Raw genomic sequence first — 25,016 nt, forward strand, 5'->3', positions numbered from 1 at the left:
ACCTTCACCTCTCCTGTTTGACACTGGTAACACAAGTGACTCTCCTTCAAGGTGATTTCCATTCTGCACATGCACCAACAGATTACAGTCCAGATCTTTCATAAAATCATAGATCTGAAGGTCCTGTCGTAATCCTCCTGCTTGTAATATTGAACAAATACTGCCCTCCTCAAGCCCTCCGCTTCTGGAGCTTAATCTACAGGAAGATTTTGCCAGTCTTTGCTTAGGGATGCTGAGTGAGCCGCTGTAGCCCTAGCTAAAATCCTGGAGGTTGCGAGTAAAAATAACTGTGAAAGATCTGCGCATTTGGAGCACAAATGATCAATACCAGGATGGTGTGAGGTTCTGCAGCAAGCCAAAAAAAAAAAACCCAAAACACCCTTTAAAAGGAAATATTTTGCCACCAAGAAGATGCCTCAGATCCCAGATGATTCATGAGGAGGCTGTTTAGGGGCTGCCGTTCTGGGAGATGAGTCCCCAGTAACACGTGTTCCTAACACACACCAGGGCAGCGCGGAGACTGCAGATGAAAAGCAAGGGGTCCGGGCTGCAAGTGGCTCCCGGAGGCTGCCGGCGAGCAGATAGCAGGTCAGTGGGAAGCCTTGAAGGCATGTTTTAGAAGTCGTTGTGCGAAGCTGCACTGAGACATCGGGGGGAAGCAAGCCTGGTGTTGCAAGATTATTCATTAAATATGCTTCTTATAGCTGATATGCTTTCAAGAGTTTCCAAAAATAGTGATGGCACCGAGCTGAGGAGATAGGAGTTTGAAATAAATATGACTCATGTGCTACCCAGTTCTGAAACCAAATTTGACAAGCTAGAACCTGGAACGCAAAATGACCCAAACAACCAGCAGCTTGAGCAAGTAATCGCAGACAGTCGGGCACCCAACCTCCCGCAAGCACAAGAGATGACCAAGCAACACCCAGGAAGCTGCAGGTGATGGGATCTATAGCAAGGCCCCATGAGACGTGTCTTAAAATCCACGAATAATCCATGATACCTCTCGGGGCACTGAACATGGTGCAACGTCAGAGATGTTAATTCAGGCTGGCTGTAAATTCTGGTACTGACAAAAATGGTTGCACAGCCCTGGGATGGGTATTAACAAGAAAGAGATGTATGGGTGGACTCTTCTTCTCCCTCCGTGACCAAGCAGCATGGCTGCGAGACACTGAGGTGCAGCAGAGCGTAAACCACAAGCGCATCCGGGACTGCAGATACGGTGATGCTATGCACGGGAGGCTCCTCTCCGCAGTTTGCCCTACTATATGGATTCAAATCCTCCACCTTGAGTATTTGCTGAACTCCTGACACACAGCAAGGCCTCGGGAACCCCTGCAGCCCTATCACCACAGTGCTGAGCACTGCCTGGACCTGGCCTTTCGGGAGGGCAGGACTCGTAGGCAGGCGAAGTGTCACAAGGCCCTTTACTGCGGCTGCAGAGCCCACCGCAAGGAGGGCGGCAGCTCGGGCCTGTCCCCTGCCTGCCCTTGTCTGCCAGCCAAGCCTTCCTCTTCTGCGGGGCCCTCTTTGCTGTCTGTGCTTCTGGCCGCTGGGGAGATGACAGGCAGACATCACTCAAAGGCTCGTGGCTGCAAAGGGCCCTGGCAGGGACAAGCTGCCGGAGCCGGGCAGGAAGAAACATCCCGAGGTGGGGAAAAACCTAGCCCTGTCCTTGGGGACAGGACCCGCCGGGACAGGGAGGGGTGACAGGGCCACAGCTGGTGACAGACCAGGGGAGGGGGCCACGTCTGCGTGTGACCGATCCCGTCACATTCACACAAAGCAGCGTGTTTGTGATTTTGACTCGTTAGAGGCAAAACTCACTGAAAACCCAACACGTGGCAAAGGTCCACGACAGGCGGCCAGAGCCGGCCAAGCACCCCCGCCCCCCCCCCCCCCCCCCCCCCCCCCGCCAAACAGCTCTGCAGACACTAAACTGGTTTGGACACAACATTTTTCACCAAAAGGCATCTCTTCCCATGGAAAATCCAGCATTTTCACTGGGTCCCTCGGGCTGAAAAATGGGTGTTTTTCTCAGCTCTTGGGGGGAAGGGCTGGGCCGCCTGGGGCAGGGCCCAAGGGAGGCGCGGGGGCCGCGAGGGCCCCGGGTGCCGCACTGCTCCCCGGCACGCTCCCTCCGCCGCCCGGGGCCCGCCGCTGCCTCCAACAGCCGCGGTTAACGGGTGCTCTGCTCCCGCGGGCCTCGGCCCCGCGTCGCCATGGCAACCGCTGCATCCCAGCTCGGGAAGGATGCGAGGTTTCCGCCCGTACGCTGCGGGCACCGGCAGGACCTCCTGGGCTCCGACCCGCCCTCGAGGCTTCTTCCGGTTCACCATGGCGGCAGAGAAGCCACGCTCAGCCCTGTCCCACCTCCCGGCTGCCCGCAGCCCACCGGAGCTCAGGTTGCCACTCCTGCACCAGGAGGCACATGGGAACATCCAACCCCCCCCCCCCCGGCTGCGCTACAGCCCCTCCAACACACACCCCCCGCCCTGCCCCACAGCCAGACCCCCATTTCAGCCCATGCCCTGCAGCGCTGGGGCCGCCGGGTGCCCCCGGGGAGGGCTGCTCTCTGCTGGTGATGGGCCAAGCACTCTCTGACCTCCCCCCTTGCCCAGATGCTCCCCAGCCATGCTGAGAAGCCCATGGCCTCCAGCAAGCTCAAGTTACTTTTTAACCCGTGCTCCTAAGCGCTGGTCCAAACTCTGTCCTAATCTAGACCTTCGTCCTAATTTAGACCTTCGTCCCCATTCCTCTGAAAGGCACAGGACTGGCTGGGGTGGGAGCAGGAGAGGCTGTTGCCCTTTGTGCAAACATCTGATGGCTCAAAATCCCTTTCCATCCAGCCAGTGTATGCCTTAAACCAGCCCATTTTGACCCAATGCAGGACTCGTGCTGGCCATACGCAGGTCTCTCCTCTAACTGTTCCAGCTGAAAAACTGCACCATGTGTCTGGTCTGGGTTAGCTGGTTCCCAGCTCATGGAGCTTCCTTCTGCCACTTGAAATGTCTCCATTTCAGCAGTCTATTTCAGCAGTTTGGCCCCAAACTCCTCCCCAGGGTAACAGCAGCAGCAATGTTTTTTGGAAGGAGGAGAAAAGAGTGGAGGATGGGTTCCTGGACTGCAGTGCTATGGGGCAGAAAGTGCCAGAGACTCCTGCTTAAAGCCCTCAGGGGTTTACAGCCCACAGGGCAGAGCTAACAAGACACAGCTCCCGCAGTCGCCCCATGCCTCAGCTCTCACAGCTCTCGACTGGGGCCTGGGGCAGGAACAAAGGCAGTCGAGCTGCCTGGGGCCTCGGGGAACAGCGCTGCCTCGGTGCTAATTAGAGCATCCAGAGGCGGTTCCAGCTTCCAGCAGCCTCGCGAGACCGCGGGCCGCGGCATGGCACAGCGGCGCCTGTTATCAAAGCCCTCAGCAGCTCTCGGCTTTACAACATCCTGAACTAAACCCTCCCTGACAGCAGCAGCAGTGAAGAAATTAAGCTTGTCTCAGAAGCTGTTACACCTCCAGAAAGGTCTCATTTGAAAAGCATTAATACAAGATTAATAGAGGCTTTAATAAACAGTGAATCAACTACTAATGGAGCCCAACTTGTAAGCCATCTATAACACCTAAGGGGCTTAAAGGCATCTAGAATGTGTCTGGAACACATTAATATGGATGTTAATCATCTTGTAGCCCTGAAGATACCCCATGTAAAGGAAACTTTAGAATAAAAGGTTACAGATGAGATAGGAGACTGCCTTATCCCTCTAGCCACCTTAGAGGGGGTAGCTCAGTTTGATTTACAAGCGCTTCCCCAGCAGCACTGGCCCAAGATAGGCAGAGACATTTGGGTCATCTTTATGTTCCTAGGGTGAGGGTTGGATCAGGATCCTGCAATGCCCGACATGATGCAGACTCAGAAGAAGGTGCTTTGAGAGCCAGCCAAGGGATAAGAGGTGAAGACAGGACCTGCTGGGGAGCACAAGGCGACCAGGGGGTGAGGAAGGGTCTCCCAGGAGCTCTTCCTGCAGGTACGACCTTGACACAACCAGCAAGGACATGGGACCACTCAGGTGCCTTGTCAGCTGGCAAGGGCCACCCGTTTCAACCCAAAGACATGCGCAATCTGGAGATCACAGAAAGAGGCATGGCCAAATCAAGCAACAAGACCGACACGTAACAGACAGCTGCATCCCAACAGAAATGCAGCCACCTCTGGGGAAGAGCACTGCAGCTGGCTGTAACAGCTTTTAACACCCCACCATCAACTTCGGGGTGAGCAGCAGAGAATTCACAGGCATTTAGCTTATGACAAACATGCTCCTGCAAGGAAGGTGGACAGGGCACCAGCATCACCACCACCACTCCCTCCTTGGCCAGGCCGCATAAGAGTAAATTTTCTGTGAGACCGGCAACCCCTCAGGCCACATCAAAGTGCTGACACGAGGCACATGCGTGCGCCCACACCCAGCCCCACTCCCTGCCCACGTGAAACACCCTGCCTAGGGCAGGACCATCGGGTGAAACGCCAGGCAGGGGGTCACTGGCCCAGAGGAGAGAGGTGGCAGGAGAGAGATTCAGCTGCGTCTGCCTCTCATAGTTCAGTCACTTACAGAAGACCTGAATATGGACACGATGGATTGATGCCCTTGGCAGAGTGCTGGCTTCTTTGTACAACGAGCGCTCTTAATTAGCACATTAGCTGCTGCCTGTTGAACAGCAGGGCAAAACATGCTGAGACCTCCCACCCCAATTTGGGGAAAAGAAAGGCTCTGCTCTAGGTGGAGAGACAGGATACAGTTGCAGGAGGTGCAACCACAGCAGCTCAGCATGCACAACCTCACTGGAAGAGGCAAAAGACCCAGGGCCCACCCAAGTGGGATTTTCCACCCCAGCTGTCCCAGAAGATTACAGGCAGAAGCAGGGCAGCCACGCAGTGCCTGGAGCTAGCGCAGAGACAACCAAGGTGGCTTGGAGAAGGGAACTACCAGGGTGCACACCTCGAGAGGGGAGCCAAGGCTGCCGTAGTGGGGCCCAGGCAGCAGGACATGGGGCTGCACATCCATGATCTTCCCTCTCTCATATCCCCCCACCCCACAGCCAGGAGAAGGGGCCAATGTACCCCACACAGCAGATACCCTCAGGGGTATGGAGCTGACTTCCTTCCTCACCACAAAGAGCCACAAATGCATGGGGTGGGAGGCGCAGGGACATCTGCCATGGGCCTCAGCAATAACTTCAGATAGGACTTCTGATTCCACCAATAGTGACAAGGGGCCTCAGGCTTTTTGCAGTCCTAATAGCTCCCTGCCTCTGTGACAGTGCTACAAACAGCAAGGATCTCTCCGTCACAGCCCCCAGAACTGAGCATGCCGTGGGGGGCTGGGCACTGTCACTGCACACAGAGGGATGGCCTTTTGCAAAAAAAATAGCTCCACGCACCCATCTCCTCTCCTCCCCCCCCAGCCCGAATCAGAGCTAGGGCCCCTGTCTCTGCTGCAGAGCGTGGTGCGCTCAGCCGTATGGTTAAGCCCGCTCAGGCTGGGCAGGGATGCCCGGCCCTGTTGCAGCTCTCTCTGCTCTGCACCAGGCCAGCAGCAGGCTCCCAGGTCACCCTTGGAGCAGTGATTAGCGCTAGGGCAGAGCAGGTCACAGAGCCACTGTGTCCAGCCTCATTCCCCCAGTTGGCCCCAAGCAGCCCTTGGCTGCCACCCTGCAGCCCTACCAGGGTGCTGGCAGCAGGCCCAGCAAGCTGGGATTAGCCAACAGTGGTGAGAGGCCTCTGCACTGCCTTGCCCCCCCACCAATGGCAAAGCCCAGCCTCCAGCTGAGGAGTTCCCCCAGTGTCAAGGCTGCTGCAGGTCTGCCTGCCCCTCAAGCGTGGTGCACCCCTAGAGCTGTGGCACCGGCCCCCAGGAAAGAGAAGGTGCAGGTGCTTTTAAACAGATCCCCTCACTCCCCCAGGCTGCACAGGTGGAAATGAACCCAGGGAACACTATCTCCACAGGCAGTCTGGGACCACCCCAAGGCAGGGCTTCCCATCTCCAGACGGCCCCAGCTGGGGTGGCAGCTCAGGGGGCTGGCTGAGCACAGGGAGGCCGGGTAGCTCCAACCTGCCTGTGTGACCTGGACACACCGGGGAGGGAGAGGTTTTCCCCAAGATGTGCCCTAGGCCTTGAGAGCAGAGCCTGGGCCACAGGAGGCAGGACCCAACTCAAGACTGTGGCAGGGGGGAAACACATGCCCTGTCACCCCCCCCAACCCAGCCCAGCCCCATCCCTGGCCCAGCATAGCTGTTCTGCAGACTTGGTGCTAGGACAGAGCAGACCACAGCCCACTGTGGTGGCATCAGGACTCCAGTCACAGAGCAGAGGCTGGAGGGGTAACCAGACACTGCTCAGAGCAGGGCAAACACCGAAGTGAGCCCTGAGCATCTCACCACTCTCCCCATAAAAGTTTTTCCCTTGCACATATTGGCATTTCCCTTGTTACAGCTTCTACTCATTGGTTTTTCCTTCTGCTTTGCACCTCTATCTTCTGTGCTCCCAACATTATTTAACTGAAGACAGGGGATCAGGTTCCCCTCCCTCAGTCTTCTCGTCTCCAGACTGACAAAGCCCTGGTGTCTTAGCTTCTCCTTGTACACTGTGGGCTCCAGCCCCCTTCCCCATCCTACGGCTTCTGTTGGACTTGCCGCACCTTGCCAACACCTCCATATTCACTTGAGGGACAGACCCTTCCCCTGCCCAGTCTGTGAGGAGCACTGTGAGAGCTGGCTCCTCAGTGCTATTTACTCTCACAGAGAGGGGCTGCAGGATTGGGGAAGAGGAGCTACAGATAACATCCTCAGGGTTTGCCTGCTGTCATAGTTACTGGACTCTTCTCCTGGCAGCAGGAGCAGCTGCACCAGGAATGTTTGGGAATCTGGTTCAGTCGGCCAGCAAGAATCCCCTGGCACCAGCAGCGCTACCCGTAGTCTGGGTGCTTCCTAGACAAGCCGAGAGCGTGGTCCCCTGCCATGTCAGACAGGCTGGTCAGCATTGCTACCGGAGTGTCACGGGGCAGGTGGCCTGTTCCCTTGACAGCAGGAACTCCAGACAAGTGAGCTACCACATCTTCACAGTGGTCAGCAGGGGAAAGACAGAGCTCCCTGAGGTAGATTAGACAGTCAGAGAGGTTGAGTGTAGCAGGACAGGCGGGAGCACAGAGCATGGCATGGCAGCTTCCACAGAAGGCATTTTACAGGGTTAGAACTAGGCAGGGCCAATTCCCAGGCTACGCACATCATTTGGGAATGATCAGACTGGCCAGTTACAGGCAAGTCGTGACAGTTGCCAAGGCTCAGTTCATTCATGAGGCTTCAGGTACAGTCTAAGCTTGTCAAGAGGCTCTTGGAAGGGGCTCATCCAAGGCACTGCTTGCTGCTGGCTGGCCACGTTACACTGGTAGGCAGCAGGACTGACAACTTGACCCACAGGATATCTAGGACACTTGCTTGGCTCCAAATCCTCTACAGTATATGGAGGCTGCCAGATGCCATATTGATTCAGAGGCTCTGGACAATGTGTATAGTCTGCAGTTGCTTGTGAAGTTCAGCAACAACATCCAGAAGGCAGTGGTGGCTTAGTCAGGAGCTTCTTGGTGTTCTTCTGACTTGCTTTGTAGCACCAGCCTCAGTGTTCAGTATGCTCAGGTCCCTCGAGTTTGGATGCCTCCACCTGGAGCAGAGGATCAGCTCTGCCAGATCCAGGGACACTGGGTTTAACATCAGGTTTAGCGCGTCAAAGCAGACGGTGATTCTCTGTGTCTGCACACAGGGGTCAGAAACTGAACACCAGCCAGCCTCTAGACATCTGGAAGGAAGCTTGGCTCTGTGAGGGAGAGGCCTGGGGTCAGAGACTGGAACCAGCACAGTTCAGAACCACAGCTTGGGAAGGGCTGCAGGCAGCACAGCTGACCTTCAGCCCTCAGAACAGTCACATTATCTTACAGTTAATTCCCTGCACCATGAAGTATCCAGCTCTGAGTCACTACCGGCTTTCAACTGGAGAAAACCCACAGCCTCTCTTGGGAGCCACCTGCTCATGTTGAAGCTCTCTGCTTTATTTTGGAGGGAAGAGACTCAGTCTAACTGCAGACCAGTTGAGCAGGCTCCATGACTGAGGTAGATGTTCGTTAGCAAGTCCATTTTGAGAGATTATCAGCATCTCTGTGCACAGTCTCAAATAGCCCAGGATACCAGAGCACTGAATTGGTTGAGTCCCACATGCAAAGTCACCACACAGAGCATGGAAACAACTGTCTCACAGCAAGAGCTCTGCAGCCATGAAGTACTTGCAGCTGTGTAACAGAGCTAAATACATTCCCCAGGCCCCAATTAGTGCTTGCCAGGTGAGAGCTAAGGCTCAGCTGAAGCAGATGCACAGGGAGGGCCAGGCTCCCCTGCTGTGCTCTCCTCCCTCACTTTCCAAATCAGACAGGAGTAAGAGCTCACAGACTTCAGCTCCAGAGAAGATAGCCAGGACCCTGCAGCTCATCTCACTGAGGTGTCCACTATTAAGTCAGCACCAACAGCATAACAGAGTCTGCCACAGCGCACAAAGTAGTTTCAGACCAGGGTCAATGAACACTGACCATATACAAGTCCATTGGATGCACCTGAGGGTGCTGTGGAAGCTTGCTGATCTTACTGGAGGCAAAAGTCTTTCTCTAAGGCCACAGAGACCAAGAGAGGCTCCCAATAGCTGGTTTTTCCGGCAAGCATCACACACATCTTCAAGTAGCAGGATCCAGGGGGGCGAGAGACCAGTCCATCCCCAGGAAGACTGCAGAACTCTGCACAGGTCATGCTGAATCAGTGTGGACAGAGACTTTGCTACAAGCTCATGCAGCAGGACCATCCCATCTCATTCCTCACACACAGCAGAGGGGTATGGGCATCTCCCTGTACTTCTTGCAGAGGCAGGAAGGGAGCAGCCTCCCAGCACACACTGTCCATCTCCACAGCATCTGCTCGGGTGGGCTGGTGGGCTGCCACAGCAAGATGAACCACAGCAGCAGAGCAGCAGCTGCCCACGGGGACACCGCAGAGACCAGTCCCCACGCAGTCACAGCCCAGGCCGTGCTCCACAGCCTGCTGGGTGAGCCCTCAGGGCAGGCACGGCACTCAGGAGCCGGCAGCAGCTGGGCCCAGGGCCGCGTCCCGGGCAGGACGCAGGAGCCACGCCATGCCCCAACCCTCCCCGAGTGCAAGACCAGCACCGAAAGCCGCCATTCTCCCTGAGGGCTTATATAGCCGCGAGCAGCGGGGGTGGTGCGCCATTGGCCAGCGGCAGGGGCAGGGAAACGCGGGATTGGCCAGAGACAGCTGGCAGCACGCGACTGGCCAGGAGCGCTGCGCTCCCTCCCCCCTCCCCCCTCCCCCGCGGTGCCTGGCGCCGTGCCCGGCCCGCCGGGGCCGCGTGGGGGCGGGGTCGTCCTGCGGGACCCGCCGGGGGTCCGCGGCCGGCTCTGCTCGGTCTCCCGGCGCCTCACGCCGTTCCTCCGCGCCTTCCCAGCGTCCCCGCACGGGTCCCACCCGTGTCCCCACAGCCCCAGGCACGCGCTGCTCCCTCCGCGGCGGGGCCGCGACCAGGGCGTCGCCGCCGGCCCGAGCGCCGGCGTGGCGGGAGGTGGGGGTCAGGGCAGAGGCCCCGGCCGCGCTCTCCCTCCGCCGTCCTCGGGGCGCTGCGGCTGCCGCCCTGGGTTCCCCCCCTCGTGGCCCCTCGCTTGCGGGCCGGGGGGTCCCCGCGGGCGCAGCGTGGGCCCCGCTGCTGCCGCAGCTGCTGCCGCGTGCCCCCCCGGCGGGAGACAGCCCGCGCCAATCAGGCCACTTCCCCGCAGCAGAGGGAAAATATTTTGATCCTCGGTGATGTGATAAAAGGCACATCAGGAGCGGCAGAATTAGCAGAAGCTGTATTTATGTCGCCCAGGGCTGGAATTAGCCTGCTGCAGCCGCGGGGCGCCCCGTGCCAGGTGCTGACAGCTCTGCCAGGACGTGTCCTTGGTGCCGGCTCGCCTGGGCCCCGGGGCCAAGAGCGGGGCTGGCCGGAGCCGGCTCCCCGCCACGGCTGCCTTGTGTGACAGCAGCCGGCCAAATCCATCTCCCTCTCTTGTCGCAGGACTCCATCCGTGAGCGGGTCCGCATGGGCCGGGCCATCCACGGAGGAAGGAGAAGCTGTTGTGCTCAGCAGGGCCCGGGGTGTTCATCTGCCCCTTCCGTGACCTCCTTGAGGCTGTGTTAGCTGGCCAGTGTCACCTTCGAAACGCAGCTAGTGATAGGAGAAACACCGCACCGGCAAAACGGCTGCTTAAACCTCCGCCTCCGCGCAGCAAGGCTCCGCCGACAAGGCACGAGAAACCTGGCGGCCCAAATGCCACAGGGGGCACGGCACGCTGCCAGGCCTGCCCGCTGCGGGGGACAGCCCTGCTTCTCTGGCGCTGGAGCTAACGGGGTGGTCATGCTGGGCCTGGTGTTAACTCCTGGCTTAGAGGCTGAGGGACAGTCACCAGGGCATTCGGGGTGAGCTCGAGAGATAGAGGGACAGATGCTGGGGTGCTCAGCCTGCTTCGGCTTTGGTCTCTGCAGGAGGGGGAGGCACAGACACCTTCCTGAGGGAAGGGGGCACAGGGAAGGACTCCCCTTGCCAGCTCAGGCAAAAGCGGGAGATGGATCCAGCCACCAGCAGGACCAAGCGGCCTCGCGTCACCCCAGCTGAACGGCTCTGCATCACTGTGCTGGCTGCGCTCATCCCATCTGTCTTGTGGCAGGCTGGGAGCGGTGGGATTTGCATGGCCCTTAGCAACGCCGGATCCCTGCTGAAGGGAAGCAGGAGCCAGAGCAGGAGCTGCAAAGCAGCATGAGTCCTAGGGAGAAGGGGAGGAGAGCAAGGGGGAGGAGAGCAGAGGCTATTTTTGCCCAGACTGATGGGTGGGAGCCATCCAGGAGGGTGGGAGTGACACGAGACCAGCTGCAGCTGGCCCTAAGGCAGGAGAAACATGTCCCAGGAGGGCAGGCTAGCGGAGGTGACTGCCAGCTTTTACATCCCAGGGGAGCCAGCCCTGATGCGTCTCTGGCACGAGGAAGCATGGCTGGGGGGGGGGGGGGGGGATGGCAGGCCTGGGATGGATGGGGTGAATGGGGCTGGACATCCCCAGGGTGATGGACACCGTGCTGTTCAACCTGCCTTGTGGAGCCCACCTGGGACTGGTCTGTGTCACCCCAGCTCTGATTCTGTCACCCTGTTTACAGTCCTCAGTGTCCTGTGCCATGCTGAGACCATGCCAGCAGTAACCCCGCACCACCCTGGGCTGCTGCCTTCTCTGCAGCACCCTCAGTCCAGGCTTAGCTTCCTTCCTGGATGCCGTCTCACCAGACCATTTCAGCTAAAGCATCTTCTGAAAAAAATGATCCCAGCTCCATCTCATGCAGAGGGGCCACAATGGCTTTTACTTGCAATTGAACAAAGAACCTAGCTGATCCTTCAGTGCTTGTTATCAATACAGATCTTCCCCCTTGTCTGCATGGCTTTGGGGTTTACAAGCGCTTGCAATGGTTTTGCATGCTGTCTCTGGGACCACAGCTGAAGCGCAACTGGACATGATGCGGCACCTCTGCCGAGCGAAGCTGGGCCTGTGTTTGCAATGCCGACAGCCCCCAAGCTTTGCCCTGCATCATGCAAACCTGCCAGGGCACAGATCGTCTTCTGGCCTGCCTCCTGCACAGCCAGGGATGTCTGCTTTTACAGACACAAACCCAGCAGCTCTTCAACACACTCCCCAGCAGGAACATCCTGGGAATGGCATTCCCATCGCTTTCTACTTGTACGCCTGTGCCACCACGCTACGGCCAGGTGAGCCAGCGTAAGGCCCTGCCAGCACCACGCTCCTGCTTGACCCACTTACAGCAGTTCAAAGAGCTCCTAGTGCACTGAGCTGGTGTTTCTGACTGAGCCATCGGCTGTTTCAACCAGTTTATTTACCCACATCTGAGTCATCCCAGTCCTGCTTTATCAAAGCTTGCAGCCTCGCAGACAAATTGCCCTTTGTGCTTCTCCAGCCCATGTCAACGGGGAATTGCCAAGTACCAATTAATCAGCAGCTCCTGCTGTGACAGGCCTGGGAGATGGTTCCCCAGATGGAGCTCAAGGAATGAAGAGGGGCCACTGCCCACTGCGTGTAGCAGGCGCCTCTGTGATGGCGCTGGGACTGGGGCCGGGGCCCTGCTCCCACAGCAGGGAGATGAGAGGAAGGCATGCGCTTCGCTCAGCAAAGCCCAAAGCAGAGCACACGGCTGCCGCGCCAGCCCCTGGCACAGCTCCCTCGGGCTGGGGGGCTGCTGCCATGTCATACGCACCCCATACGCAGAGGCAGCAAGCAGGGATCAGCCCAGGCTTCACCTTACTACTTCCCCCATACCCATAGTGGGGCAGGGTGGTGGGTCCCCAATGGCAAGAGGAAAGAGACTGGTGGGAGATCCCACAGATTCAACCGAGGTGTCTCCATCGCCCCAGGCTGTGGCTGTTCTGCCCTGTGAATCACGAGGGCAGCGGTTCACTGGGAGAAGCATACAACCTCCAGTGTGCTCCAAGGGTTGCATTACATGATGCGTTGGCTGGTCCCTGAAATTTGAAGCCAGGAGCAAGGATAACCGCAGGAGGTTGTAATAGCAGAAATGCTGCTGCATGAAGCCATGCATGGCCACGCAGCAGCCACCAGCCTGCCCAGCACAGCCTGATGCACACTTCTCACCCGCTGTGCTGGGGGTTCACCCTCCCACACACATGGCACGACGGGTGCACACAAACACGCAGAGTTCGTGGGAGGTCACAGCACCGTGTGTCAGTACTATCCCCCAGCAGAAAGCAGCAACCACTTCTGCCATACCCTCATCCTGGCTCCTTGCCTCACTTACACCCAGGGCGGTTGGGCTCTCTGACAGTCAGGTCATTGCGTGATGGCCCTACAAGCCCTCTGCACACAGAGACACCTGGAAATCCAACAGCAGCAGCCGGCTGCCAAGGGAAAGGTGCTCAGGGCTGAGCCAGCTAGAGCAAGGCAAGCATTTGTGAGCACAGGAACTTTGCAGGCCAAGGTCATCCAGTCCAGCAAGGATGTTTCAGCATCACCCCAGGCGTCCCCCTTCCTTCACCAGGTCTTCCCTGCGTCCTCAACCAATTGTGGGCAGCCCAAGGCGAAAACCAGTGCTCAATTTTAAGGCCATGCCTATGCAGTTCACAGGAAGGGCAGGAAATCCTGTTTGCTACGCAGTGATTTTTAGGCTGGCGGGTCCGAACGGTGACGTGAGCTGTCCCTGGCGCTGAGCGGGACTCGTGTGCATAGGGCTGGAGTGGGTACTATTGCTTTGGGTGAATGTAAATGTAAAAAAAAAGAGTCATTCTGGCTCAAATGAAATCCACAACCACGTGTTGTTTCCAAGGAGCTGCTTCAGCTCCAGGTGTTGTACATTTTCAAACATGCTTACTTCAGCAGAAGGCTGAGGGGGATTTTGAAGCAAAATACCCATCTTGCTCTGAGGTTATTCACTTTATCTCAGGTTTTTCCTTGTCATTTTAATTTGGGGGCTGGAAGAATCAGTTGGGCCAATGTGCAAAACCTCTGAGCACCTGCTGAATCCACATCTGTGGCTGCAAAAGGGTCAGCGGGGAGAGATCACCCACCTCTCTTGGCAGCACCCTGAGTCCAGGACACCCAGAGGAGGGTGGCAGCCGGGGAAGGGGGCAGGAGGCTCCGGGCTCAGCCCCAGGCTCCGTGCGCTCCTCAGGGATGGGGCTCCTCTTGCAGCTCCCGGGCAGAGCGGAGCGGAGGGGCGCGCGCGGATCAGCCGCCAGTTCAGCTCCTCCGCCTGTGAATCGCACTGGGTCACGTGCATGTCTTGCCTGGAGCTGATACGGAAACAGTTGCAGTGCTCCACTCACAGGGCTTGATATCACTGTCCCGCTGCTGTTGGTGGCAGCAAGGTAGTGATTTCTAGGCCTAACTGGTAATTAGTTAAATGTGTCCTTGGCACAAAGTGGAGCACAGTGACTTAGAAACGTATGATACAAGTGTGGCTCTGCCAGTCCCTATTCCTTGGGACACGGATCTGCTCTGATGTGAAGTGCTCACGTGGCTGCAGGGGACTGCTACACCCTCCGTGCAGAGATCGCTGCCTGGAGCGCCGGCTGCGGGCACAGCCCGGCTGCTGGCTCCTCGGGGCTCCCTGTGAGACCCACGGCGTCTCATCCACTTCCCAGCATCACCAACAGCCACTGCCACAAATTCAGTTCAGTCTCCGGGGCTGTCAGGCTGTGTGTGGCCTTCATTGGGCAAGAGCTTCTCGGAGTGAATAAACATGACAAAGGCGAACGAAGTGCCCATGACCGGCTGTCGCAGGACATGGTGTCACGAGCTCTGCACGGGATGTGAAGCTGCTTCGTACCCCAAGACACTTACAGTCTTGAAGGGAGATGACGATCAGGCCAGAGCACGCTGGGAAAACGAGGGAGCAGCCCAGGGTGCTGCATTCCCGTCTTCCATATTGCAGGACCCTAAGGAGTTAACAGAAAATGCCACCTACTGTATTTTATCTCTCCTCCATTGAGGCCAGCTCTGAGCACTGGCAGTGGAACAATGCTAAATTCTGATTAGCTCTGTTTTTCCAGCAAGAGGGGAGGCACAAGAGGGTGGGGAATTAATACTATTCTGCATAATTTTTAATCTAAATTCCATTTCTTTTCTTTTCTTTCTCTAGGAAGCAAACAATCTATGGGGTTTTGTACTCAATTCCTTGCTTTCATAATCTAAATGAATTGTTTGCAAGTAGGAGCCAGCTGCAAAGCTGACAATCTCCGATCAAATCTGTCTTCCTCCTAGTTCTAGCAATCATTAATTTGCTCCTCAGCTCTGATTAGCTAATCCTGGCTGCCTTGTGGCAGCTTGCAGGGAAAACACCGTGCGAACTGCAGCTCCGTTTGACAGAGCTGGAGCTGGCGGCAGGGTGACGGGATTGATTTTTGCAGGGTCCACGCTGCTCCTGGTTGTCAGCTCTCTAGCGAGAAGTGTGGTGCTCCGGGAGGAAAGGCTGGTTAGGTTATTTATGGAACCCTGGCATTTTGGAAATATCAGCGGATCATTGTTTCCCCTGCTTTGTGCAGGGCATGCTAGTTTGTTACACCAAGATTAATTAATGGGGCTTTAAAACAGGAGTTGAAGACACTTAAACAGCCTCTCTCTCAAAAATATCTCGGTGTTGCCCCATTTTTATTATGTTGCTGTTCTTAATGTGCCTGGGAGATGTGGCAGAACTGTTATCTCTATTTCCTAGATGGGAAACTGAGGCAGGAGTCTCTGCGTGTTTGTGGATGGGGGCTGGCAAAGAACAAGCCTCGTAGTGCAGCTGCCCAGAAGGAGGTGGGGTATGTGGTGCTTTTTGTGCCAAGCTCTGGTTTGTTACATGGCCTACTACAGAGACAGTCATGGCCTCAAATCCTGCCAGGAACTTCGGAGCACTCCAGCCTCATATCAGGCCCAAACTGGGCCAGGTGTATCCAAGCGGGATGTTGATTCCCCAGGCTTGAAGGCCTCTGGTCCCCAGAGCATCATCGCCTGGTGTACAGAGTCTCCCAGCCCCGGGATAAAGGCCGTGCAGCTCAGGGCGGCTCCCCGTGATCCCATGTTTTTACAGGTCCAAGAGCCCCGGCTAGTCAGACACAGCGCTGGTGGCCGCATCACACCCGTCCTGCTGGTTGGGTGCAGGGCCACTGTCAGCCCTGCGTGCCACTTGCTCACGCGTAGCTCTGCAGGCCTCGTCTCTCAGCTGTTAACTGGCTGCTTTTTATTCCAACATTCTCCTTTTTCAGATCAAATTCCCCAAGTGCTGGGGGAGGGTCCTTTTAATTTTCATTTGTTTCAAAGCTGTACAAGGCTTACAAGCATGACAGAAATGCGCCTGGAGTGCAGGAAATGGCCTACTTAGCTGCAGGAACAGAGCTGGCTTTCCCATCACCCTGACTGCTGGGACTGTGACCTCCCAGGGCACTGGGGCAGCTCCTCACCTTCCTCAGTGGCACGTGATTTCTGAAGCTTCCCTTCAGGAGACATTCGGCCCCACTATAAAGCCCAAATACCCTCTGTCCAGACAGAACTGTGCTGGCAAGCAGAGGTTGGGGGGGCTACATCCAGTTCTGACACCGAATTGCTGTGCAAGGACAGGGCAGGTCACCTGCCTGTGCCTCTGCTCCCCCAGCTGACAGTGACGATGACAATCTCTTATCTCTGTTTCAAGGTAGCTTGAAGAAAGGGAAAGATTGAGGCAGGACTGATGCCAGACTGAGGAAGCAGGGCTTGCGGGGTCAGACCTATAACAACGCTGGAACTTACTGGACAGTTTCAGCCTAGTTTGAAAGGGGACAGAGATCTCAGAGGTGTTACAGTCTCACATGCTTTTGTGAGCTAATGGCTGGGGGGGACCGATTCATATCAAGCCTTCATGGTGGGAAAGGCTGTGTGTGAATGCGCTCACCTGCCAGTGGGCCAAGCAGCACCCGCACGTGGGCTGGCCAACCAGCCAGCTGCACGCTGCGCTGACTTAATACCACTTGGAGATTAAACAGGGACGGTTTTTAGTATGTCCAAGATAGGATCTGTAACTGGATGCATGTGCATCTCCCAGTCTTTGGCCACCTAACTGCAGACAGAGGAACAGGAGCCTCTTGGGCTGAAAAGAGTCTTATCAAAAGGAGCTGAATTTGCCCAGTGGGTCCCAAGAACACTGAGGGCCTTTGTATTAATACCTACCTCTGTTGCCAAACAGCTCACTGAAAGTCTCAGCAAAGGAGGAATCGCACTAGGATCATGACTGCTCTGAACCTTGCTCCATACAGTGCAAGCAGATTGCTGCTGAATGCACTCCACTAGAAAGCACAGCTACTGTTCAGACAGATTTGCTCTTGGGCACCGACCCTTCCTCCCACCAGTCTCATTTACCTTACTGATGCAAATACCATACTCAAGGCTTGACATTTTAATAACAAACAAATATTAGTGCTCTGGCGGCTGGGACTTCCCAGCATGTCCATTTGCACAGATAACCACAGTAGCATCTACCCATGGGTTGCTTGGGGGCCTAGACCATCTTGGCTAGCAATCCTGGGATTCAATGTAGTGGATGCTGTCAGATGTCAGGGAGTCGAAAAGGCAACAGAGCAGCTCTTCAGCCTGTGGGGGGAAAGATGAAAGGGGTTGGGAGACAGCTGTGATTTCTGTGCATGTCAAACAAACTTCTTCCTTTCAGAGGTAAGTTTCTTTGTGCTGCAAGCAGACAGCATAGTGGAGATGTTTTACCAGGTGACTGTGTCCTGGATTGAAAAAGTCCCAGCACAGAGGTGGCTGTGAGTGTCCAACAGCTGGGAAATGTCTGCTAGTTGTTATCACTGTTTGGCCCTTCTCAAGATTCGCATTTTCAAGGAAGAGAAGAAAACCAAAAACAGGCAAAGTGCCAATTGGGAAATGTAACTCCCTCCCCTTGGCTGCTTCTGCCTCACCTTCCCAAGCTCAGCTCCTGTGCAGCTCTTTGTCACGGCTGCTTCAGAGCCACCTTAGTGCAAACGGCTTCATGACCTGTCTGTACCTCCGACTGTGCTAATGCATGCAGCGATCCCCTGTGGCACTTCACATGCTGTGTTGAGAGCTCACCCCACACAGCCTCTGAGGCTCCCCTTCTGCCAGCACTGCCTATCCTCATAGCTGCCCTGGGCTTTAGGACTCTTTTACAGCACTCCAGCCCTTCTGCCTGCTCTTAAGGGGCTGAGGACCTTGCCCAGAGTGCTTGGGATGCGTTTTCCCGTGAGCTGCTCTGCTCCACTCCCAGGTTTCAGTTGTCTCTGCAGGGAGGGAGATGCTTGGGGACTGGTAAGAGCTTGAGGGCTCCAGGCAGAGCGGAAAGATTAGTGCTGCCAGTCAGCAGAGGCACGACTGCACATCCATGGGACGGTTGGCGAGGTGTGGCTGTGGAGGAACTGTGCTGTCTCTCTCCTCTGAGTGGCTACCAGTGGCAGGTCAGTGATGCACTGTACCCTGCACCGTCACCAAGGAGCAGCCAGCCCAGCCATGTGGCCTCATCCCAGGCAAGGTGCAGAGAGCTGCACGTGAAGAGAAACTCCATCTAGCCACAGGACGTCCCAGTCCCGCGGTATCATCTGTTTGAGCACAGCACACCCTGACAGCTCTCTCTTATCTCTGGGGGGATTCCAGCTCAGGTATGAGCCGTGCCACAGGTGCAGAGACACCTGAGACTGCCTCACAGAGCCCCGCTGGAGTCTGACAGCCCATAATAGTGGCACCACCAAAATGTGGCTCTACCACTTCCAGATACGATCTGGCTCTGGGTGTTTGTGTGGCGCTGTGACCAAGGTAAGACCATGCGGGAGCAGGCACCTGTGGGGCCAGTGTGTCCTGAAGCACTGGTACTCTCTGAGTTGCTCTTTCAGCTGGGGTTTATCAGCCTTCCCTCCTCCAGACAACCAAAGCTGTCTGCTGTGCTTTGTTAAACAGAGAAGACACCAGTTTTCCAGAGATAAAACCCAACAGACTGCGCATACTCTCCTTACATGGAATCAAACCTTAGGAATAAGCACTAGAAAATAAATCCCATCCTCATGGTTTCTAGAAATGCAGTCCTGCTAAGAGACCTGTGAGGGCAAGTCAAGTCTTTTCATCACACTTTAGGGGACTGCAGTGGAGGGATCTGCATCCGAGTTCCCCATCCAGGGGCCCTTTATGTTGACGGAGAGAATAAGGAACTTTCAGAGCATGAATTTACCTGCTCCTAAGGTGGTATTTCAAATAGGGCAGATGAAATGAGCTGCAGAAGTGCTTACTATAGTCCAGATGACTATGGAGGAAGGCAAAACAACTTGCCCAGACAGAGACATCAGCACTGAAACAGTCCACATTTGGAAAGCTGAAGTCTCACCATAATGCCTAGTCCCTAATCACACAGGGAGCAAGTATGAAACTCCGTTTCACTTCCAGGGTTTGACTAGACCAGTGAACGCTGCAGCCATGCTCAGACCGTGAGGATTTGAAATCCATGTTCGTTTAACCCTGCTGAACTTTGCCTGATATCATGTTGTTGCTCATTAGCTTTGACCTGGAAAGCCTGGCTGACATTTCGTAAACTCATTAGCAAGAGACCAGAGGATCAAACATGGTTTCTACAGACATCCTTTGAGGTACAGTCATTCTCTGGTGAGTTTACTCCTCAGATCTTGCTTTACGATTTCTAGATCTACACTGAGTTTTTGAGCAAAAGACCCACTTGAAAATAAGACAAGTTACTTTCTGCTGTGCTTCTGGTAACCAACAAATGAGAAATGCTGCACTCACTGCTGTCCCAGAGGCTGTTTTCTGATTTGGCTGCAAAATGGTGAGGCATCGCTTTCTCCTCTCAGGATTAGGCTGATGGTCTAAACCATGAACTGCTGTGAATAGCCCCTGCATCTACCAAAGCCAGAGGCATTTGATGCAGTGGTCCAGGCTGCTAAGAGCAGGGAGAAGGGCTGAAAATACCTGCTTTTTCTCTTGTCTATCACAAAAAGCATCATAAACCTCTTTCTGATAGGCTAATTTCCCATTGCCATGAAGCAGAAGGGATTTTATGTCAGCCACAGATACGTAATGTCCCTTTCAAAGCAAACCAGAAGACAGCCTAGAGTTGCTGCCCTGTCACATTACTTGGCAACAGACTGGCACCTTGGCAGCAGCAAGCACTGTGCTATGACAGCCTGCAGCTCTCCCAGAGTTGTGCATGCAGAACTTCCCAGGCACTGCATCCCACACAATCCCAGCTAAACTCCTGGAGAACTTTACTGCACCTTGGGGAAAGTTGCTGGAAACAGCAGCTGTACAACTTTGGGGAATTTTGGGGTAGTTTGGCCTGGTTTACGAATAGGAACATGGATCTCAGAGAAAGCCCTATGTCTTTTAAGGCCCAATCCTTAGAACGCTGGTGCTGAAGGCAGCAGCTCTGTTATCTGATATGATATTACAAACACATCTAAGTCTCCTGCTGCATTTTCTTGGGGAGCAAAAGGAACCTAGAGGAGAGGCTTGTCTACTTGTTACCATTTTTAACTCTGCACCAATTCTTTTACAACTCCTAGTCCTAACTCTTCAGGCACTGCCTCCTGTCTCCAAGTCGCTTGTTTGGTTTGTACTGAACTTTGATGATTACAGCTAGAGTTTTAAAAGTATTTGTGCAGTTTATTCCTATTAACTGACCAAATGCCTTTAAGAACCTGGAGCTTAGTGTCTCCTTCTCTGGGATGAGCTATTGAGAAAATATTCAGCTAGCCCAACAGTGGAATAGCTAATGAGTTCATTTCTCTTTCTCCATTTGGACTTGGGCTCCTGAAACACAACTTCCAGAACACAGGACATGTGCCAGCTTTGCAGTAAGGTTGAATGAACATTTTTTGTCGCTTCTTTTTCACAAATATCACAAATATTTTACTAAGTGTTGATTCTTCATAAAAAGTAACTGACTTCTATGGAAAATATTGATTCTTTACTAAAACCTCCAAATATTTTGATTCAAAATAGTGCTCCTGGTGTCATGTGGAAGATACAGTTTGACTGGCTTTTGGTCCCACCTTCCACCATGTGCTCGGCTCTCAGTATGCGTCAAGGCTAGGGGCTGCCATGAGGCACCACCTCTGTCTTGTACAAGTTGAAATTTTCTTTAAAAACACAACCTATTTTGACAAGCTTCATTCATCATGGGGGCACAAAGGACATGTATTCGTACCATAAATTTCTCTACTTGCCTGCTTCTCATTTTGGGGATAGAGGAGATGCTGCACAGTGTCCAGTACCGACTGCTTCTGCCAGCAAACACTGGGGGTAAAGAAAAAGGGAAGCAAGTGTTACTTTGCCATCTAAGCTGTCAGACATTGCAGATGACCTAGCTTTGAGGAGGGTTATGTTCTGTGCCAGCAGCTCTGGCCATGTGCATCTGTTACTGAACTTCTTTACACAGATAAATCCGGGGTTGTACAAAGCTTTGTATAAATGGATTTAGATTCTTAAAATATAAGCCTTCAAACAAACAGTAATGACCTGTTGCATAATCAGGTCTCTGGGGCAGTGGGAAATATACCTACATCTAGAGATTTAAGCTCTGTGCAAGAGCCATTTTCTCAACAAAGATGATCTGTGTGCTTTCCCCAAAAAACAAACCCAGGGCTTTCTGAGCTGCCCTCAGCAGCAGGGTCTGCTTCACTCGTCCTTGTTTAGCTCTGAGCACTCTCAGGCTCATGGAAGTCACACATGAATTGACCACACAAGGTATTCAAGAGAAATTAAAAGGCAAGATACAAATCTCAAAATTGCCTTTGTAACTAACTCCATCCACAGTCAGCATCTGAGGCTTGAAAACTCTCCAGATACTTTTGAAATCACTCCCCACTCCTTCATAAGCAGGTATTGTGCTTGGCAACAGTTTTCCCTTCAGTGGTTTTCAACAGCTCCAGTATTTTACACCTTGTGTGTTCATTTTTTGATTTCTACACCTCCTTCCACTCTGAAGCACTGTGCAAATTTGCACCCAGAGATAAGCTTCCTCTAGGGATAACATCACTCCCCACCGATGGCAATTAACACTTGGTAAGAATGTTTCTTCAGACAGAATAACATCTAGCAAAGTTCCTAATCACTTGACTTCTGTTCTGATTGCACTACCTTCTCAAAAAATGGGAAGGTACAAGGCCCAGTCTACACTCAGATTTGCTTCTGAAACAGCTAGGCTTTCCGTGTGCTTTAGTCAATCACTGCTTACTGTGTTCAGTACGATGTTAACTAGGTGAACTCCTGAAGACCATGCACTATACAGTTAAGTCCTAACAATCTTATGAGCATCTTCAAGTAAAGCCATTATTTTTAAAAAGCTCAAAGAACCATAGAGAAACAAGTTCTGGTGTGATCACTATTAAATCAGTGTCACTTAGTAAGGTAACTAAATCTAGCATGTCATGCGAGAAGCATAAAAAGCAGAGCATGCCTTTCTTCCAGTAGCTGCTTTGAATCTACTTATAAATTCTTCCCTCTGCCACCCTGCAGCTAGGAAATCTGGCTTTAAAAACAAGTTATGACAGGGGAAATTCAAATGCTTAACACTGGCAATCCAGGTAACTGGATGCTGGCAGAACAAGAAAGGTAAGCCTCAAATCATGATTCCTTGTCTGTGGATAGGACTGTGTCACTTCCATCTTTGGATTCTTCCCCTGGGTCCCTACTGCTCTTAGGCTGTGTTTCAGCTTCCCCTCACCTCCTTCGAATGTTTACTTCACTCTGCCCTGTGCGTTGGCACTCTTCCAGATTATCCCAGATTCCTGCTTTGGCTCCGCTCTTTGCAGTCAAGCAGTCAAGCTCACAGGCTGCTTTTGTGCCCCCACCTGCATAAAGTTTGTCCCCCACTCTATTCTTCCTGCCCTTTGGAGCAGAAATAATCCCTTCTTCATACATGTCCAGAGAATGGAGGGAGTGGGTACTGCTGTTCATAAACAATAATCTTTATACAGTTATGAGGGTCTGTGTCTCTAAGGCAACTGTTCTGCACAGCACATTCTCCAGTGAGTGAACATCTCTCCTTGATGTGCCACTGATAGAGTTGGCTCAGAAAAGTTTTAACAGGCTCTGAACTACTGGCAGTTATAGGAGCAGCACCTACACTGTCCCTCTCAACACCTGATTCCTGCTTCTTATCACAGCCCACCTCTGACACCCTGTCCGGGCTTCCACACAGATGGCAATGTTTCTCCCTGTGGCACAAAGCCTAAGTAATACGGCTCAGCTGGGAATCAACTCACAGCACCATAAAAAGGTCCCTTACACAGTGGTGCTTCAGCAATGCAGCTGAAATGCAGACCAGAGCCGGCGATTTTATTGGAATCCTGGACCAGGGCAATAGAAGTGAAACAAATATACAGAGCTTTATTTAGTGCAAGAAAGGTCACGTGGCTCCTGCTGATGGAGTCATAAGAGTAATTAACCTTACATGTTAATTTGAAATGTTTATAAACTAAGCAATGAAGATGTCTTAGCATGAAGTGTCCTTATGAGACACCAGTGAAGTCAGGCTGGGTTTCTGAAGATATTTGCAAAGTTGATTTTTAACACCATGATGGCTTGCGCGATGCAATAAGGGTATGATCTCACCGTTGGCTTAAATCGCTCTGAGAATCACTGCTTCTCCTGCTCCCCATCCTTGGGCACACCTTGCTGCCTCTCCCTTCCACAGGCACCATCAATCATAAAGACATAATCATAATTTTTTTGTGAGGCTATTTTTAAATGGCTGCACAATCACCAGTTCTGGCACTGGGGTAAGAGGCAGAGTGGAACTCGCCATTTGGGAGTGCCTCCTAACAGCCATAATTTATGCACACGTATTTTGGAGTTTGGCAAGAAAGTTTATAAGTTGTACAGACAGCTGCACTTGCATAGATCACGATGAGGGGTGAGAGACAGCTGAGATGACTGGCAGTGTCCACACCTATTCCTCGCCATTTACTCCTCAACCCTGCGGCTCACTGTAAGCAGCAGTGAGAAGCCACTGCAGTGTTTGCTCTGGGTGTGTTGCCTTGGGACTGGCAGTCTTGAAGTCTATCAAGTTAAACCTACGGTACTGGGAAGTGCTATGTTGCAGATGGATTTTGCTATGCAGCATCCCTGACTATGCTGAGCAATAATCTAGGAAAAATAAAGAGCTGGGGGATTCTGTATCTGGTCCCAGCTCTGCTGACAGGCACTCTCTCACCTTCAGCAGTGATCTCTGGGATTTCTGACGGATCCTTTTCTCCTATAAATCAGAGAAAAGGTGGAAGGAAACTCACTAAAAAGTTATTAGGTAACTTGCTCTTTGCTTCCGCTCAGTGCTGTAACTTGTTGGGTAGGAGGTTTGGGATGTGGCGCCCAAGCGTGAGATTTTAAATGAACGTGAGCAATGTCTAAAAGTTGACACAAGCTTAAAAACATTCTTGAAAACTAACTTATGGTATTTGTTCCATCTCTCCATCCTCACTGTGGACTTGTGACCGAGCACCACAAAATTTGATCAAAGTACAAGAACTCCCCAGTGTGACCAACTGATGTTTGGATTTGATCGCCTTGATGCTTGTAAACTCTAGCATTTTTGAGTTCCTACTCTGTCGCATTGATGGTGCTGTCTGGAAGTCCTCTGGACGGAACAGCCAAAGACATGACAGCCTAATCAGTGTGGCTGTAGGACTGCTCCATGCTGGATGTGTCTGAAAACACATCTTGGCTTCCTTTCCCAGAGGAAACCATGTGCATGAATTGCACATCACATTGCCAAATACCAGCCCCTCTAACAAGGAAACTTTCCCTCTTGGGGTAAGTGGGTTAATTAGCCTGATAATCATTCTATTCCACTAATCAGTCCCAATAGAGGGGTTCTGTTTGTTTTATCAGGCTTATAAATCCTCTACCCAGCATTTCTGGTGATTTATTTAAGAGGCTGGTTTTTGATTTTGCTTGCTGGTGTTTATTTTAAGTATTTTTTTTCTCATAGCAAACATAAAATCTGCTAAGATATTTCTCCTAGGAATTTTATCGATTCGGCAGGTCTATTCTGAATGTGAGCTTTTATTTTAGGGATTTCCCTGCATCTGTGGAACCATGCTGCCAAGTCTCACAGACACACTGAGTTTTTGACGAACACCACGAGCCACTACTTAGGGTCCTCAGTATGGGACATGTGACTTCCAAACTGAGCAACACTCTGAGGTGCTGATGCACTGGAAAAATTGTAACTTATGAAGAATGGGTTGCCTTTGAGAGGCACCTAACCTCAGGAGAATCTAAACTGGAAGTGAATTATAGAGAAGGAAGGTTGGCTGCCCTTGCTCAAATCACAAGCTCTCTGATAGGGGGTTGAGACAGTGGTGAAAAAGTGCTGTTAAAGT

General features: G+C 53.2%; 1 protein-coding gene across 8 annotated transcripts in view; it reads right to left on the reverse strand.

The window, feature by feature from the left end:
- Positions 1-17,041: 17,041 nt before the first annotated feature.
- Positions 17,042-25,016, reverse strand: part of DNAAF8 (dynein axonemal assembly factor 8) — a 101,578-nt gene continuing 93,603 nt past the window's right edge. For all 8 annotated transcript variants that reach the window (XM_064520514.1, XM_064520511.1, XM_064520509.1 and 5 more), the window contains 2 exons: positions 20,859-20,928; positions 17,042-17,250 (listed from right to left, as the gene is read on the reverse strand). In XM_064520514.1, the coding sequence (XP_064376584.1) occupies positions 17,173-17,250; positions 20,859-20,928 (148 nt within the window). In that variant the 3' untranslated portion in view covers positions 17,042-17,172. The remainder of the gene's footprint in view (positions 17,251-20,858; positions 20,929-25,016) is intronic.

Source organism: Dromaius novaehollandiae, chromosome 14, assembly GCF_036370855.1.
Source record: "Dromaius novaehollandiae isolate bDroNov1 chromosome 14, bDroNov1.hap1, whole genome shotgun sequence".
Taxonomy (NCBI): Eukaryota; Metazoa; Chordata; class Aves; order Casuariiformes; family Dromaiidae; genus Dromaius; species Dromaius novaehollandiae.